Genomic DNA, 14,348 nt, shown 5'->3' with positions numbered 1-14,348 from the left:
CCGGGACCGGTTCAGATAATCGTCACTGGTGTTGGCGGTGAGCGGGAATCGAACCCGCGTCGCTGGGTTCATAGCGCAGCGCGCTAACCGCTGCACCACCGCTCCCCGCACACACACGCACGCACGCCCTCACACACGCACACACACACACACGCAAAAACACTGAGATCTCGTGGGGAAGTGGCCGTCATCACACGACGTCAATGTGAACACAGCCTCACCACGAGCAGCACATTCTGTTCCTGCTACGAGTGCACGCTGGGGCGGCGGGCGGGGCTGGGTTTGTGAAATCATTTGTCCGATCTGAATTCCGCTTTACGCCCATGAGTCAAGCTGGAGTTTCCAGAACGTCGTTAGGATTGAGAGAGGCGAATTGGGGCGGGGGGGGGAGAGGTTGTTTGGTTGGTGGGTGGAGTTTGTAAATTCCCACCCGAAAAAAAAAAAACCCCAGCTGACCAGATTGTGCAAAAATAACTTCCAAAGGGGACAATTTCAACTCCCCGGGGTTGGTGACATCCGACTCAGATTCGGTGCGATTTTTTTGTTTGTTACGAGGGGAATTCATCATCGCCATCGTCGTCATTTCTCGCCGCTCGGTAAATCCACTGCGAGGAGAACCCCAAAAGAGCCCCGCAATTCTGCACACGCGATCCGATTTGCATTGAACCTCATCGCCCTGCTAAAACTGCGCATTTTTGCTGATAATGAATAGACCACGTGCAGACTGGGAATTTTGACCCGCTGTTTGGTCTGCTTTACATAATTCTCTAAAACGTAAAACTTCGAAAAAAAATTTTGGTGAAATATACAAATAAAAAAACCATGTTAGGTTTCAATTAGATGGGTGGAGGGTCACAAACATCTGGACCACCCTGTCGAGTCTATGGCCGCGCAACGGAGGCAGCCAAGCGTTGGTGGATCACACGAATGTTGTGAAACTCCCTTCATCCTTGAGCGTCGCGGTTCCATAACCTTGGCTCGCCAGGACAATGCAGTAACAGCAAGCGTGGGTTACATGTGATGTATCGGATAGAGTGTTTCACCCTCGCACGTGTGGGCTTCCTCCTCAAATGTAAAAAAAAAATCGAATTGGCCTATAACACCTCTATATGTAGAGGACCGCAGAGCTTGGGAGGAGGGGAATTTGGTGACTGATCATCACGTGACTGCTGCTTCTTCCTCCTCGAGCCTCCCGAGCGGTGCTCTCTTCCGCCCTCTTCGATGAGCGAAACTATTTGACGACGCGACGAAGGTGCTCGCGACACCAACCGAAAACTAAACTATTTTCTTTATTCCACCAGGTAAGGCCCACCGAGCTACATCTCTTTTTCATGATAGCTTAACGAAGTGGCTTATCACGTGGAAATTTACTGGCAGCCAAATACGCGAAAATGCGTGACGGTGATTCTAAATGTGAAGGGAAATACCGGAGGACCCGGAGAAAAATCAACGCGACCACGGCGAGAGATGCAAACTCAAAATATACCGCAGGCATCGTGGTCAGGACCGAACCCACGATCTCCTGCATACCAGGCGAGGCAGTTAACATCTCGCCATCGTCAAGAAATTTCAGCACTGAAACGGACGGCAATAACCATCACCGTGACGAAGAGTACAAAAATGAATGCACCACGATAACGACTTTCTTGCCAACAGCAATCGTTTAATTCAGATTTACAGTCCCCGTTATAGCTAAGGAATTAAATTACTATGCAAAACAGTTGTACGTAAACAAACTAAATTGACAGAAATTGCAACGCGCGTGTGTATATTACTCAACAGTGTTGCAAACGGTTGTTTAAAAACAAACAAAATATACATACGTATGAACAAATAAAATGTGCAATATTTTGCAATGGTTCGTTGCTGCAATTCAAACCCAGGTGATGAGAACGTATTGTCCTCCCTAAGCTCACAAGATACCACTTTGTCTTTGCGACGCGCTGCAGCTGCGGTGTTTAAATCACGGGCATGTAAAGACCCATCCCTCTGCGCTTGGCGTCCTGATGGATGAATCTTCACCTTTGTCAGGGTCAATCGCTACTCAAGGATCCATGTTTTCTCATTTGTATTGCCTCGTTTGTCCTGCCTGCCTGGTCAGCACTGGAAAAGGAGCAGCCCCTGCAACATCGCTCGCTCGCATCGCTGCTGGTGGCAGCGGCCTCCTCTCAAGAGATCAGCTCTGGGCAGCCCCCTCGAACGGGGTAATTGGCCTACTCTTCCACGCCTGCCCAGATGGCGTGGGAGTACCCCACGCTTTAACCCACCGTAAACGACCTGATTGTGGTGAACCCCGTTTGCGTTGGGTTAGAGTCGGGCAGGGGTTCGATTGAACAAAAACGATAAACTCGCTCTCCCGTTGCTCCACACTGCCGCGTCCGGAGATGGGATCGAAGCGGTGACCTCTGCATTGCAAGTCCGCTGTGCCGACCACTCATGCACCAGCATGAGAGTGTCCCTACTCGTGCTGGGTATTGTTACACCTGCGTTCATTCGCGTCTGCTCAACCGGTCTCACCGGGACAGTTGCACGTGAGCAAAAGTATTGACGCGAATGAACGTATCAACATGTCGTATTCTTTGTGTATGTCTACTGCACCAGAAATAGCCACTCCGTTTTGTTTGTGTGCTAAGTCTGTGACGCACGCAGCGCGTGCGAATGACGAATCGCCTGCCCAGTCGCAGATGACGAAATCACGGCGAGAGATGGCAAAACAATTGAGAGGTCAGGTTAAGGTTGGGTCGTGAGGTTTGGGGTGTGACATTTGCTATTATATGAACACCTCTTTACATTAATTATATTCACACACACACACAGTCACAGTGTAATAAAGGCAGAGACGCAGAGAGGAATGAAACCTGAGCAACCCCTCCTCACCCGTAAGTTATGGACAGAGTGGAGTGAGATTCCCAGCTGGAGACATTTACAGCAAAAGGCACCAATTTGATGAGTGATCCCACAAAACTGTAACTTCACTTTTCCATATGCATAGTGATTGGGCTCTCCGAATGTATATTCACATATATGTGCACTGAACACCACTGGAACACGACCCCCCCTCCCCCGCCATGTATATTATGGTCCCAACTGAAAACAGCACCAAATCAGAAACAAAATCCACCACCCCCTCGCATGCGCGCGCATTTATTCCCAGCACTCCGCTCATTGGGTTGGCCAAACATCCAACTTAAGGACCGCAGAGCTTGGGAATTTATTTGCACAGGTTTAGGCTGCCTTTCCTCCCCCGCCCCCCCCCCCCCCCGAAACATCCTCTGTGGTTTCTCTGGCAGAAATCCGACAGTATTTTAAGATGCAATTTGTATGCGTAACCTTGTGTAAAAAAATAAAACTACAACTCAAAGTAGTGTCGGGTGGCTCAGCAATAAATATCTCCTCTGCCACGTATGCTTCTTGACTTCCATGGCAAAACCACTGCTACACGTGCCACAAACTGGGGCTCATTTGAATGATCCGTGAGCGATGTAGAGTCATGATCCGGATCTGATTCCACGAGGCGGTGCTCTCCGGACCACCATGCTCACCCCGGCACGAATGGCAGCACAGCCGATTTAATCGCGAGGACTGTCCGGTGAACAGATCGCCACAAATTGTCGCGCCACCTTGAGTGAAGCGTAGACACTTCAATGGCAAACATTCTACCGCGGCGTTGGTGTTCGCGGTCGTGCCGTTCCAGCTCGTGGACGTGGTCGGGTCGTGACCGCTTGTCGTTCAGTTCCCGTCGGGACATCGCACACCCAAAACGGCGCGCGGCACGACCCGAAAACAACCGCTGCTTAATTGATGCGCCCTATTTTTTCTCGTGAAACCAGCCGCTTACACCTAACGCCGTCACTGTGGGCGTTCCTGCCGGATCCATCTCACCTATGCGCCACCTCATATCGGCTCCGACGCCAGCACCTCGAACGTCTTCTCCCGGTGTCCTCCGCCCTCCGCCACCGCCGCTACGGGGCCAGCCCAATCCGGTAGAGGGACTCGGCACAGTGACCGGGCCGCCGTCAACCACGCTGTGAATCTCAGGGTCGTGCGCCCGCCCGCATATCACCGGCCGTACAGCTGGATCATCGCGTGGCACTCGTTGCAGTAGCCGTTGCAGCCGCCGTTGCCGTAGTGCTCGCAGCCGGGAGCCCGGCACTTGTTCCGGCGCGCGACCACCGGCTCGCGCTCAGCGGGACGATCCGCCGCCCCGGACGTCTGCCTCCGCTGCAGCCGCTGCGGGTGAGTGTGCCGCAGCTGTTCGTTCCTGCGCCGGCAGGCGGCGCACAGGGCGCCGCCCGCGGTCGCGTCGTCCGCGCAGGATTCTGTGCGGCACTTGGGGGCGGCTGCCGGAGCCTGCGGGCGAAGACAGCAGGATTTTTTGGGGAAAATTAAAGATTTCGCCAAGTTGGTGCCGGCGGAGATTTTGAGGCTATGGGTTTCTGTGCGGGTCTATGGGTTTCTGTGTGAGTTTATGGGTTTCTGTGTGAGTCTATGGGTTTCTGTGTGAGTCTCTGGTTCTTTGTGTGAGGCTATGTGTCTCTGTGCGAGGCTATGTGTCTCTGTGCGATGCTATGGGTTTCTGTGCGAGTCTATGGGTCTTTGTGTGAGTCTGTGGGTCTTTGTGTGAGGCTATGTGTCTCTGTGCGATGCTATGGGTTTCTGTGCGAGTCTGTGTCTCTGTGTGAGGCTATGGGTTTCTGTGCGAGTCTATGTGTCTCTGTGCGAAGCTATGTGTCTCTGTGTAAGTCTATGGGTCTTTGTGTGAGGCTATGTGTCTCTGTGTGTGTGTCTATAGTTATGTGTGTGTCTATGGGTATCTACATCTCTGCAGCCCTTATAATTAAACCTTTGTTGACCAATTCTCAACATGTGCCCAATCACAGGGGGCGCCTCGACATTTACTGCACGGGAGGCACACTATGAATAATCAATGAGAATGACGATGATGATCTCAGTCTAGCCTCGAAAATGTTGGTAAATTATTATTACTACAGTGGAACACGTAGGCTTTCACGACCAATGTTATCCATAATAATCGCATAAATATGTTTCGTTAACGCAGGCAATTCATCAGGCAATTATAGCACATCGCCTGATGAAGCTGGTTGAACAATCACCAGCGAAACGTCACAGTACTCAAATTGTAAATGTTGTGGGTTCACTCTCCAACACATCAGGTGTGCTGAAGTAGTAACTAATTGGCGCGTTTTGTTCACGTGTCAAACCGTGCTAATTTGGCCGTGTCGGGTGGTGGCGGGTGTTAAACGACACATGTATATTCACGTGATCTAACCCAAAACAACAACAAAATCCCAGAAACTTTACTGCGGATATTATCACCACGGTATTGCTACTGAAAACAAACAAGACTCACCGCTCTGAGCTCCAGGGCTGGCTCCCACTCTTCGCGTTCGGAAGCCCTGTTCAGGTAGCAATCGGTGCAGCAGCCGTCCAGCCTGGCTTTGCCGAGTTGCCGGCAGGCGAGCGTGACGCACTGAACCCGGCCCCCCTCTTGCCTCGCAGGCCCTGCGGCCGGGGGCCCTCTGGGAGGCTCGGCGTACTGGCCGCCTGGCTGCATCTCGTCCGCCGCTGTTGAGTCGAGAGAAAAATATATTTTTTAAAAGGTCAAGCGACTGTCAGGACGTGCGATGGCTGTGCGTGTGTGGCACTAAGTGGAGAGCGTGAGTGAGTGGAGTTGGCAGCGGTCATCCGGTCAGTGCTCGATTATCCTCGTAGCACAAGTAGCTACAAATGCTACGGGCCCCGCACTTTCAAGGGCCCCGCGCTAAATGCTTTCAAGCTATCAATTCCGGTTCAGTAATTCTGCACTTGCTCTATTTCTACAGTACTATACTGCCTTCAACTTTTATGAATGACCGGGTGTTTAAGGTTAGCGATTTGTCGTATTATCTGGCTGTATGACAAATGAAAAAATACAATTACTTTACTATGCACATTAAAAAATGTAGGGCCCCTTAATAACATATGCTACAGGCCCCGCACTAGCTTAATCCGGCACTGCGTCTGGCCCGAAAGTCCACTTATTTATTTAGCACCGTACGTGCTAATCGCAGGTGTGGGGGGAAGGGCAACAAACTAAACAAAAGAAGCGGATCTGAAAGTGAGCGATACAGTGTGCGAGTCCATGGGTCTCTGTGATGTGTCTGTGGGTTTCAGTGTGAGGCCAAAGGTCTCTCGAGATGGAACAGTCCTGCGAAAACCAGGACAGGTGGCAACCCAACCCCGGGCTCACCTCTGTTCTCCAAGTACTGCAGGAAGCAGATGGTGCAGTAAAACTCCTTCGTCGCCGTCCCAAAAAATCGCAGCCGGGAGTCTTGCACTTCTCGCTTCTGGGCGCTTCCAACGTCGCGGCGACCGCGGCCGCCGCCGCCCCCCCCGCCGATCCGCGCGCCGGCTCGGCGGCCCCGCGGCCTCCCTCCTCGCGGCGGATCGTCGGCGCCAGCGACGGCTTGTCGACGCACGCCTGGCACAGCGCGATGCTGCCCAGCGCCGCCCCCTCCCCGCAGCCGCTGCAGCGTTCGTGCGCGTCTTCCTCGCGCCGGCGCTCCGGGGCGTGGCCGCCGGCGTTGGCGGCGGTCGGAGGCTCGGCGGCGCCGGCGCCGCTACCGCCGACGTTTTCGCTGGCCGAGCGGCGTCCCTGCCGGAGGTGGAAACAGTTCTGGCACAAGCCCGCGAGGAGCTGATCGCCTGTGAAGGGGCACGTGGGCGAGGAGCACTTCATACCGCTCGGTTCCACGAGGAGCGCCGGAAGCTTCTGGCGCCGACGGCAAGACGCCGGTCGGCGACGGCGGTGCCGCCGCGGCACCCCAGGCGTTCCGCCTCCCGAGCTTCCGTCTCTTCTGGGGCTTCCAAATGCTGGAGTCGTCGCGAGCGCCCTCCTTCCCGCCACGTCGCCAATGCCGCCGGTGCCGCCGACAACACCGGCGCTGCCGGCGCGGAGCTTGCTGATGCACTCGTGGCAGAAGGCGCCCGTGTGGACGGAGCGCATGTAGCCGCAGCCCGGCGTGCTGCACGCCTCGTTGGTGGCCGAGTACATCGTGTTGGCGGCGGCGTCGTCCGCGCGCCGGGCCACCGGAGCTCGGAGGGCAGAGGTTGGCGCCCGGACCGTGCCGGCGCGGAATTTGCGTTCCACCACCTCCCGGTAGTCGCTCACCAGGTCCAGGTCGTCGCCGGTATTCACAGGTGGCAACCTGGGGGATGCCGCGGGGTTAGAATATATTTGCGCGACGTTCTGATATCGTAACGTCAGCTTTTATTCGTGAGCTGGCGTACGGTGCGATGCGGCCCCGCGCGTGCAATTCCTCGTGGTTAACAAAGCGCGGTAAAATCACCTTGCCATCAGGATGGGGGGAGAGGCTCTCTGGCCTGGCATCGCCACCTCCTGAGTGTCCATGTACTCCTGCAGCAGCAACGTCTTGTTCTGCTCCTCCTCGGGCAGGAGAAACTGCAGGGGGAGGGTGGCGCGGTGCCTGTCCACCAGTGGGAACGCGTGCTGCTTGCGCTGCTCAGCTGTGACAAAAATAAAAGCAACGCGGGTGAGGATGGGCTAAGGTTGCGTGGGTACAATGTCAAATAGAGCTATGAACCCTCCAGCACCCTACGCAAATGTCACCCGGTAGGAATAAAAACATTTAAACTCAATACATTCATCAATAGCACTGTGGCCTTAAAAAGAACGAGTATATAACCGGTGACGTTTTGGAGCAATTGCCCTGCTCCAGAGCATGTAGAGATGCCAGTTGAGGTAAGAGTGGATTAATCGCCAAATAATTTGTCTGAGTTAATGTAGTTTACGTTAAGTTTGGAATGGAGTCAACAGTCCAATTGACTCCAGATTACGCAGCGCCGAATGCGATTTAATCAACGCCTAGATAGCAGACGCCGAATGCGACTGCGGGTTCAGGCCTCTGAGGTCGGACAATTTAGAGACTATGGGATAAGGCAGAAGCAAGGAAGCAAGGGTTAATTGTCCGGGCGCATCAACGAGCATGGGGCCGCGATGACCCCTTGAACTTTGGCCTCACCGGCTGGGCCGTCCTGCATGCAGACGAGGGGGGCGAAGTGTCCGTTGTGGAAGCCCAGCACGAGCGGGTAGCGGTAGCATGCGCTCGCGAGCCAGTTGAGGGGCAGGTAGATCCCGGATATGTTGAGCGGTGCCAGGGTGGACCCGCTGGCGAGACTCCTCAGCACGACATCTGTGCGTGCGTGCGTGCGGGAGAACAAGAATCAGGGCGTGAGTTCGCACGGAAACGTGCGACGCGCTGACGACGGTCGAACGACAGCGGCGCGCGTACACTCTCATCGAAGAGCCCGTGACCAAATCACCCGAATCCTGTCGGATCTCGGCAGCAAAGCAAAGCCGAGCCAGGAGAGTTGCGTGGATAATTTACGCATGAAATAACGGCAGGGCTATGTTGTCAGCAGAGGGCGGTGCAGCAAAATATATTTGTTGTATACTGCACTGCTGCACTTCGATGCTCGGACTGCGTGTGTGTACCTGAGATAATGACGATGGGTCGACGCAGCACATTGGCCAGGATGAAGATGTGGATCTCCTCCAGTGACTGGAAGCGGAAGCCGTCACGCGACGAGTGTTCCGTAGGCCTAGACATCTCCACCACCTTGCTCCACTCCTCCTCCCAGTCCTGTGGAACGAAAGTTGGTCAACGTTTGCGTCAGTAAGCACCCGTTTGTGGCAACGCGGTCGCTGTACCAAACAGGGTTGTTGGTTCCATCAGGTAACCAAGAATAAGAGTTGTGTCCATGTACTCGAAGCTATACTTATCAAAAGCTAGTTGGCTCAGGTAGAGCAAGCTACATTTCCTGTTGGATGAACGATATTGCTGACTTGCTGTCGGTGAAGGAACGTGGAATTTAACGCTGGGGCTTATCCAATACTCGCCTAAAATGCACTTGATGTTACAAAAATTAGTTTGCAGCATAGATGGATGGATAACGCGAGGACATGAGTTTAATTGGACGAATTTTGAGACTGGACAAAATAACCACGAGAGAAAGGGTTGCTGTCCTTGGTAATATCAGCGAGTCTTCCCATGAAAAAAAAATCCTACGTAATAATTCACCACTCGAAGCACAAAGCGTTTATGTCCGTGGTCTTCCCGCTCTTTCCGGCATGATGAGATAGTCTAAACCTTCTATCCAGGACATGCCCCCGTTCGTTCGTTTGTTGCACCTCTCGAGGTGGCAACAAACCCCTAGCTACGTCCAAGGTGTTTAAAAATAATTAATATTTAAAAATACTTTTTTAGAAACACGCTTTAATGAAATGTACCATACTCCTAATGGCAAAACTCGACGACTCCAGGAAGTGGCCCCGAAGCTTGCCATAACGTAAGGGACTGTGGTGATTTACAGCCAACGTCAGTTGCGTGGACAATTAGACCCAAGCCGAAACATAACATATCAAAAAGATGGTTTAATTTTTTTTATGATAGAATATAGTATTGTCATCAGTATGACATAAGTATACGAAGTTTGCAGTCGATACCACATTGGGAAGTGGGTTAAAATTGAGTTACAAGATTTGAGGATACGACAACAACAACAACAGACAGAGTGAGTTAAATAAAAACGTGTAAAAAGAAAAACGCTCGTCATCGTACCCGTGTGGAATATCGGAATCCGAGCTCCTCCGCTCCGTCGGCAGAGGCGCGGCTCCTCATCCAGCGCCGGCGGAAGTTTGCGGCGAGCCCCGGGTCGCACAGCGAGGAGTGCATGGCGGATCGCAGCGTGCACTCCGAGTCCGACACGGCCCACATGGCCAGCGATGCCGCATGCACCAAGCAGTTCCCGTCGCCTGTGGGGGCCCGGCGCGCAGGACGGGGAAGCACTCCGTTAAACATCCCGTGCGTAATATTCGTGATAATAATTATTATACAAACATTGAACAAAATTTTAACAATGTATTATTTAACCAGGTAAAGCCCACTGCGTTATACTAAATAGCTCTCTTTCAGAAGTGACCTGGCTATCACAAATAATAGCTCAACGACGCGGCCGACCCTGAAATCTAGGATACGGCGAGGTGCCCTGATCCTCAATAATCCCAGTGTGGAAAGGAAACGATGTGGAATTTCATACAACCTTCAAAAGCAAACGTTTCAAGTCACAATGCTTGGCAATATCTGTGCGTGGATTCCACACTCTGCGAGCTATCGTACCAGTACAGTGGACTCTCGATAAGCCACGTGCGGTTTATCCGATTTGCGAATTAACCGCGCACCTTGAGAATTTGATATAATACCCTTAAGCCAAGATTCATAATCTAAAAACAGCTATACACTGCTATTCTAGGAAATGTTTATTATAAGTGGGTTAATCCGAAATCCACGCGATCGTCTCTACAGTACAGTAGTTGCATATATTTACAACAGTGGGCGGAGTTTGATTGATTTTGATTGGCATGGCTCTGCTGTCCACTTATTGGGCAGATTTTTCTGCGTGGGAGCACGCGCGTTTATCGGTCAAACTTTAGTTTTTGGCACAGAGATCCGCGGAAAATGCTTATCTTTTTGGATAATCGGAAATTTTGAATAATCTGTGGCCGTCCTCCCCGTCATTAGCGCTGAAAATCTAGAGTCTACTGTAATTAAAACGTACGTAATCTGATATATCGCCGGCAATATTTGTTATAAAACGTCCCCTTTAAAATAATTGTAATAATTATCCTCCCGATATAAGTTACAATGTACCATATATGAAATATATTTTTTTAATGCAAACATTTAAAAGCGTTGCATTATGTATGCATATACATGTAGAAACGCACATGCAACTACAGCACCATTTGCCTGACTACAAAAGGTTACGTAATATATTCATAATTAACAATGCTATACATAGGTTCACAGATTCATGTGTACATACAGATGAACCTACTGATGCATATATATGCGTGCTCGGGATGTGTTCCCGATTGTCAGTTTAAACCCAAAAATAAATCGGGCCTGACAATTCCAGATACTCCGAGAAATTTACGTATTTCGGTTTGATCGGACAATGTGATGCCATGGTAAGTGACTTCGCTTTTTATCGAATTACTTAAAACACGATTAGGCTCCGGTGTGAAAGCTACAATGTACGGTGAACTTCTTCCGCACCGAACATAGCTAACCGTGCTAATCGGCGCAAATAAGGACACCCGACTGAACGCGAAAAGTGAATGTGCTGCAGGACTGACTCACCGGGAGTTTTCAGGGCGTACAGACGCCTCGTCTGCGGGCACCAGTTGAGAAGCCTCCTCCTCTCCAGCTCCACCTGCATCTCCATCTCCAGCAGATGCCTCTCCAGTTGCCTCCTCAAGCCGTCGCTGTACGTTCCCATGCCGAACAGGGCCACCGAGCGGGTGTGCATGCCACCAAAGCACGGCTCGCGACCTCCGCGGAGGTCATCGGCCACGGCGTCTCTGAGCCTGGTGGCCCTCACCAGGTTGCAGCTACTGAAACTCTTGGGCAGCGAATTCTTCACGTCGGCCGCGACCTCTGACACCGTCGTCGTCATCGCTGCTGCCACCAGGTCGTCTGCTGCTGCTGCTGGACGCAAGATACAACGACGGGGACCAGAATCGAGAACTCCCATCTCTTGAAAGTGTGAATGTGATGAAGGGTTTGGTTGATGCTGCTGCTTTTGCAGTGGCTTTTGTCTGGCTGATAAAGTCCTCTGTTGACAGTCACTGGGATGATTGTTCACTCAGACGTAGCATCAACGCGTGGTCCCACTATAGAAACGAAACGTGCAAACTCTGCGTTGTTGCCTAAGAGGCGGATTGACGTTGCCACAACTACTAATGACCACCCAGGCAGGAGTGTGCTGTATTATTAGTAAGACGCTCCTGCCATCGGCGGTCACAACGCTTACAACCAGAACCCCTCGTTCAAACTAACGCCCCCTTCACCACCGTGGCCGACCTTTATATATAGTATAGGGCAGGAGCTGTCAAGCAAGCAAAAGTGGAAACTTCCCCACAGCCCCTGAAGGGATGACGCTATATAATTATTTAAATCAGCTCGGCGTGAGCTGGTAAAAACCAGGGGACTTTTGAGGGAGGGGCTTTGGGAGGTGAGCCAAAGAGAGAAAACCCCCCACACAGATTAACAAAAAAACACACCACGGCACCGACGGTCTTTGAACGGTGGTGGTGGAATTTCCCCGCCCTCTTCGTTCGTGCTCGAGGGAGGGAGGGAAGGGAAACGGGGTTGTGGTTGTGGTGGTTGTTGTGGTTGTGGTGGTTGTTGTGGTTGTGGTGGTTGTGCGAGTCAAAGTTGACTCGGCTGGGTTTTTCCCCCAATTCGCTGCCATCAACTCCACGCTCTCTGCAGCAGCAAGACGTGGCCGACAATTACTGCCACCACCACCACCACCACGATGATAACTATTATTAATCGACCCCCTCGCATTGTGTGTTTTTTAAATTTGCGTGTAAATGTTTGGTTTTAAATAGACTTTGCAGAATTAAATGTGTGGGGCGAGGTGGGGTGGGGGGGTCACAAGACATGTGGACCAGGATGTTGACTGTATCAGTTGCATGTCTTTGTGTGCCGGCCTTCACAATGTGCTCGCTAAAAACACAACTACGCAATGGCTACACGGGGGATCTTTGTCTTTGAGTTGTCGGCAGCTGTCTTTGTAGGTGCTTTGTTCGTGTATTAAAAAAAAAAACCACGGAGTTTTTGTTTGCGAAGCAAAGTCCCAACACACGCAGGCAGGCCAAGCTGGCGAACAATAAATCCACGTCAAAGTGAAGAAGATAAGGGGGTAGGCGAGATGAGAGGGCTTGTCTTTACGTTCTCTGATGGTGCACAGAGGCCTTGCAAAGGCTGCAGAGTTGTTGTTGAAGATCGTGGTTTTGTTTCTTCTCAATGGAGCAGCAGCGGTGCGATGTTGTTGCTTATGTTTCAAGAGCTTCGGCGGCAATCGACGGAGACGCAGTAAGTCCGTAGAAAAGAATAAAACCGGGGGCCAAACAGCTGATTTGGGCCCTTCCTGCTCGCTTGGATAGAACGCGAATGTCGTGTGAGTGCGAGCGAAGAACCAGACAGAGAAGTGGCGTGTGGTGTTGGTTAGTGGGTGAGTGTGTGGGTGAGTTGTTGTGACCTGCAGTGTGGTGAGTGGGTGAGTTGTGATTGTGACCTGCAGTGTGGTGAGTGTGTTGTTGTGACTTGCAGTGTGGTGAGTGAGTTGGTGAGTGTTGTTGTTGAGACCTGCAGTGTGGTGAGTGTGGGTGAGTGAGTGTGTTGTGACCTGCAGTGTGGTGAGTGTGAGTGAGTGAGTGTGTTGTGATCTACAGTGTGGTGAGTGAGTTGGTGAGTGTTGTGATTGTGACCTGCAGTGTGGTGAGTGGGTGAGTGTGTTGTTGTGACCTGCAGTGTGGTGAGTGGGTGAGTGTGTTGTTGTGACCTGCAGTGTGGTGAGTGGGTGAGTGTGTTGTTGTGACCTGCAGTGTGGTGAGTGGGTGTGTTGTTGTGACCTTCAGTGTGGTGAGTGGGTGAGTGTGTTGTTGTGACCTGCAGTGTGGTGAGTGGGTGAGTGTGTTGTTGTGACCTGCAGTGTGGTGAGTGGGTGAGTGTGTTGTTGTGACCTGCAGTGTGGTGAGTGGGTGAGTTGTGATTGTGACCTGCAGTGTGGTGAGTTGGTGAGTGTTGTTGTTGAGACCTGCAGTGTGGTGAGTGTGAGTGTGTTGGTGAGTGTGTTGTGATCTAGTGTGGTGAGTGGGTGAGTGTGTGGGTGAGTTGTTGTGACCTGCAGTGTGGTGAGTGGGTGAGTTGTGATTGTGACCTGCAGTGTGGTGAGTGTGTTGTTGTGACTTGCAGTGTGGTGAGTGAGTTGGTGAGTGTTGTTGTTGAGACCTGCAGTGTGGTGAGTGTGGGTGAGTGAGTGTGTTGTGACCTGCAGTGTGGTGAGTGGGTGAGTGTGTTGTTGTGACCTGCAGTGTGGTGAGTGGGTGAGTGTGTTGTTGTGACCTGCAGTGTGGTGAGTGGGTGAGTGTGTTGTTGTGACCTTCAGTGTGGTGAGTGGGTGAGTGTGTTGTTGTGACCTGCAGTGTGGTGAGTGGGTGAGTGTGTTGTTGTGACCTGCAGTGTGGTGAGTGGGTGAGTGTGTTGTTGTGACCTGCAGTGTGGTGAGTGGGTGAGTTGTGATTGTGACCTGCAGTGTGGTGAGTGTGTTGGTGTGACCTGCAGTGTGGTGAGTGGGTGAGTTGTGATTGTGACCTGCAGTGTGGTGAGTTGGTGAGTGTTGTTGTTGAGACCTGCAGTGTGGTGAGTGTGAGTGTGTTGGTGAGTGTGTTGTGATCTACAGTGTGGTGAGTGGGT

The 14,348-nt window shown here is 51.9% G+C and overlaps 1 protein-coding gene across 1 annotated transcript; it reads right to left on the bottom strand.

Annotated features, from left to right (window-relative positions):
• Positions 1 to 1,639: 1,639 nt before the first annotated feature.
• Positions 1,640 to 11,916, bottom strand: LOC133357132 (tumor necrosis factor alpha-induced protein 3-like). The gene is given in 12 exon segments (XM_061574935.1): positions 1,640 to 4,350; positions 5,372 to 5,586; positions 6,251 to 6,319; positions 6,322 to 6,769; positions 6,771 to 6,822; positions 6,824 to 6,873; positions 6,875 to 7,208; positions 7,350 to 7,527; positions 8,043 to 8,213; positions 8,516 to 8,663; positions 9,642 to 9,835; positions 11,223 to 11,916. Coding segments are annotated over 12 exon segments (2,544 nt in total). The 5' UTR covers positions 11,617 to 11,916; the 3' UTR covers positions 1,640 to 4,059.
• Positions 11,917 to 14,348: the final 2,432 nt, after the last annotated feature.

This window comes from Lethenteron reissneri, chromosome 56, assembly GCF_015708825.2.
Source record: "Lethenteron reissneri isolate LAM-NWPU_2019-01 chromosome 56, ASM1570882v1, whole genome shotgun sequence".
NCBI lineage: Eukaryota > Metazoa > Chordata > Hyperoartia > Petromyzontiformes > Petromyzontidae > Lethenteron > Lethenteron reissneri.
The sequence above is the reverse complement of the archived record's forward strand: the minus strand, read 5'-3'. Positions and strand labels throughout refer to the sequence as shown.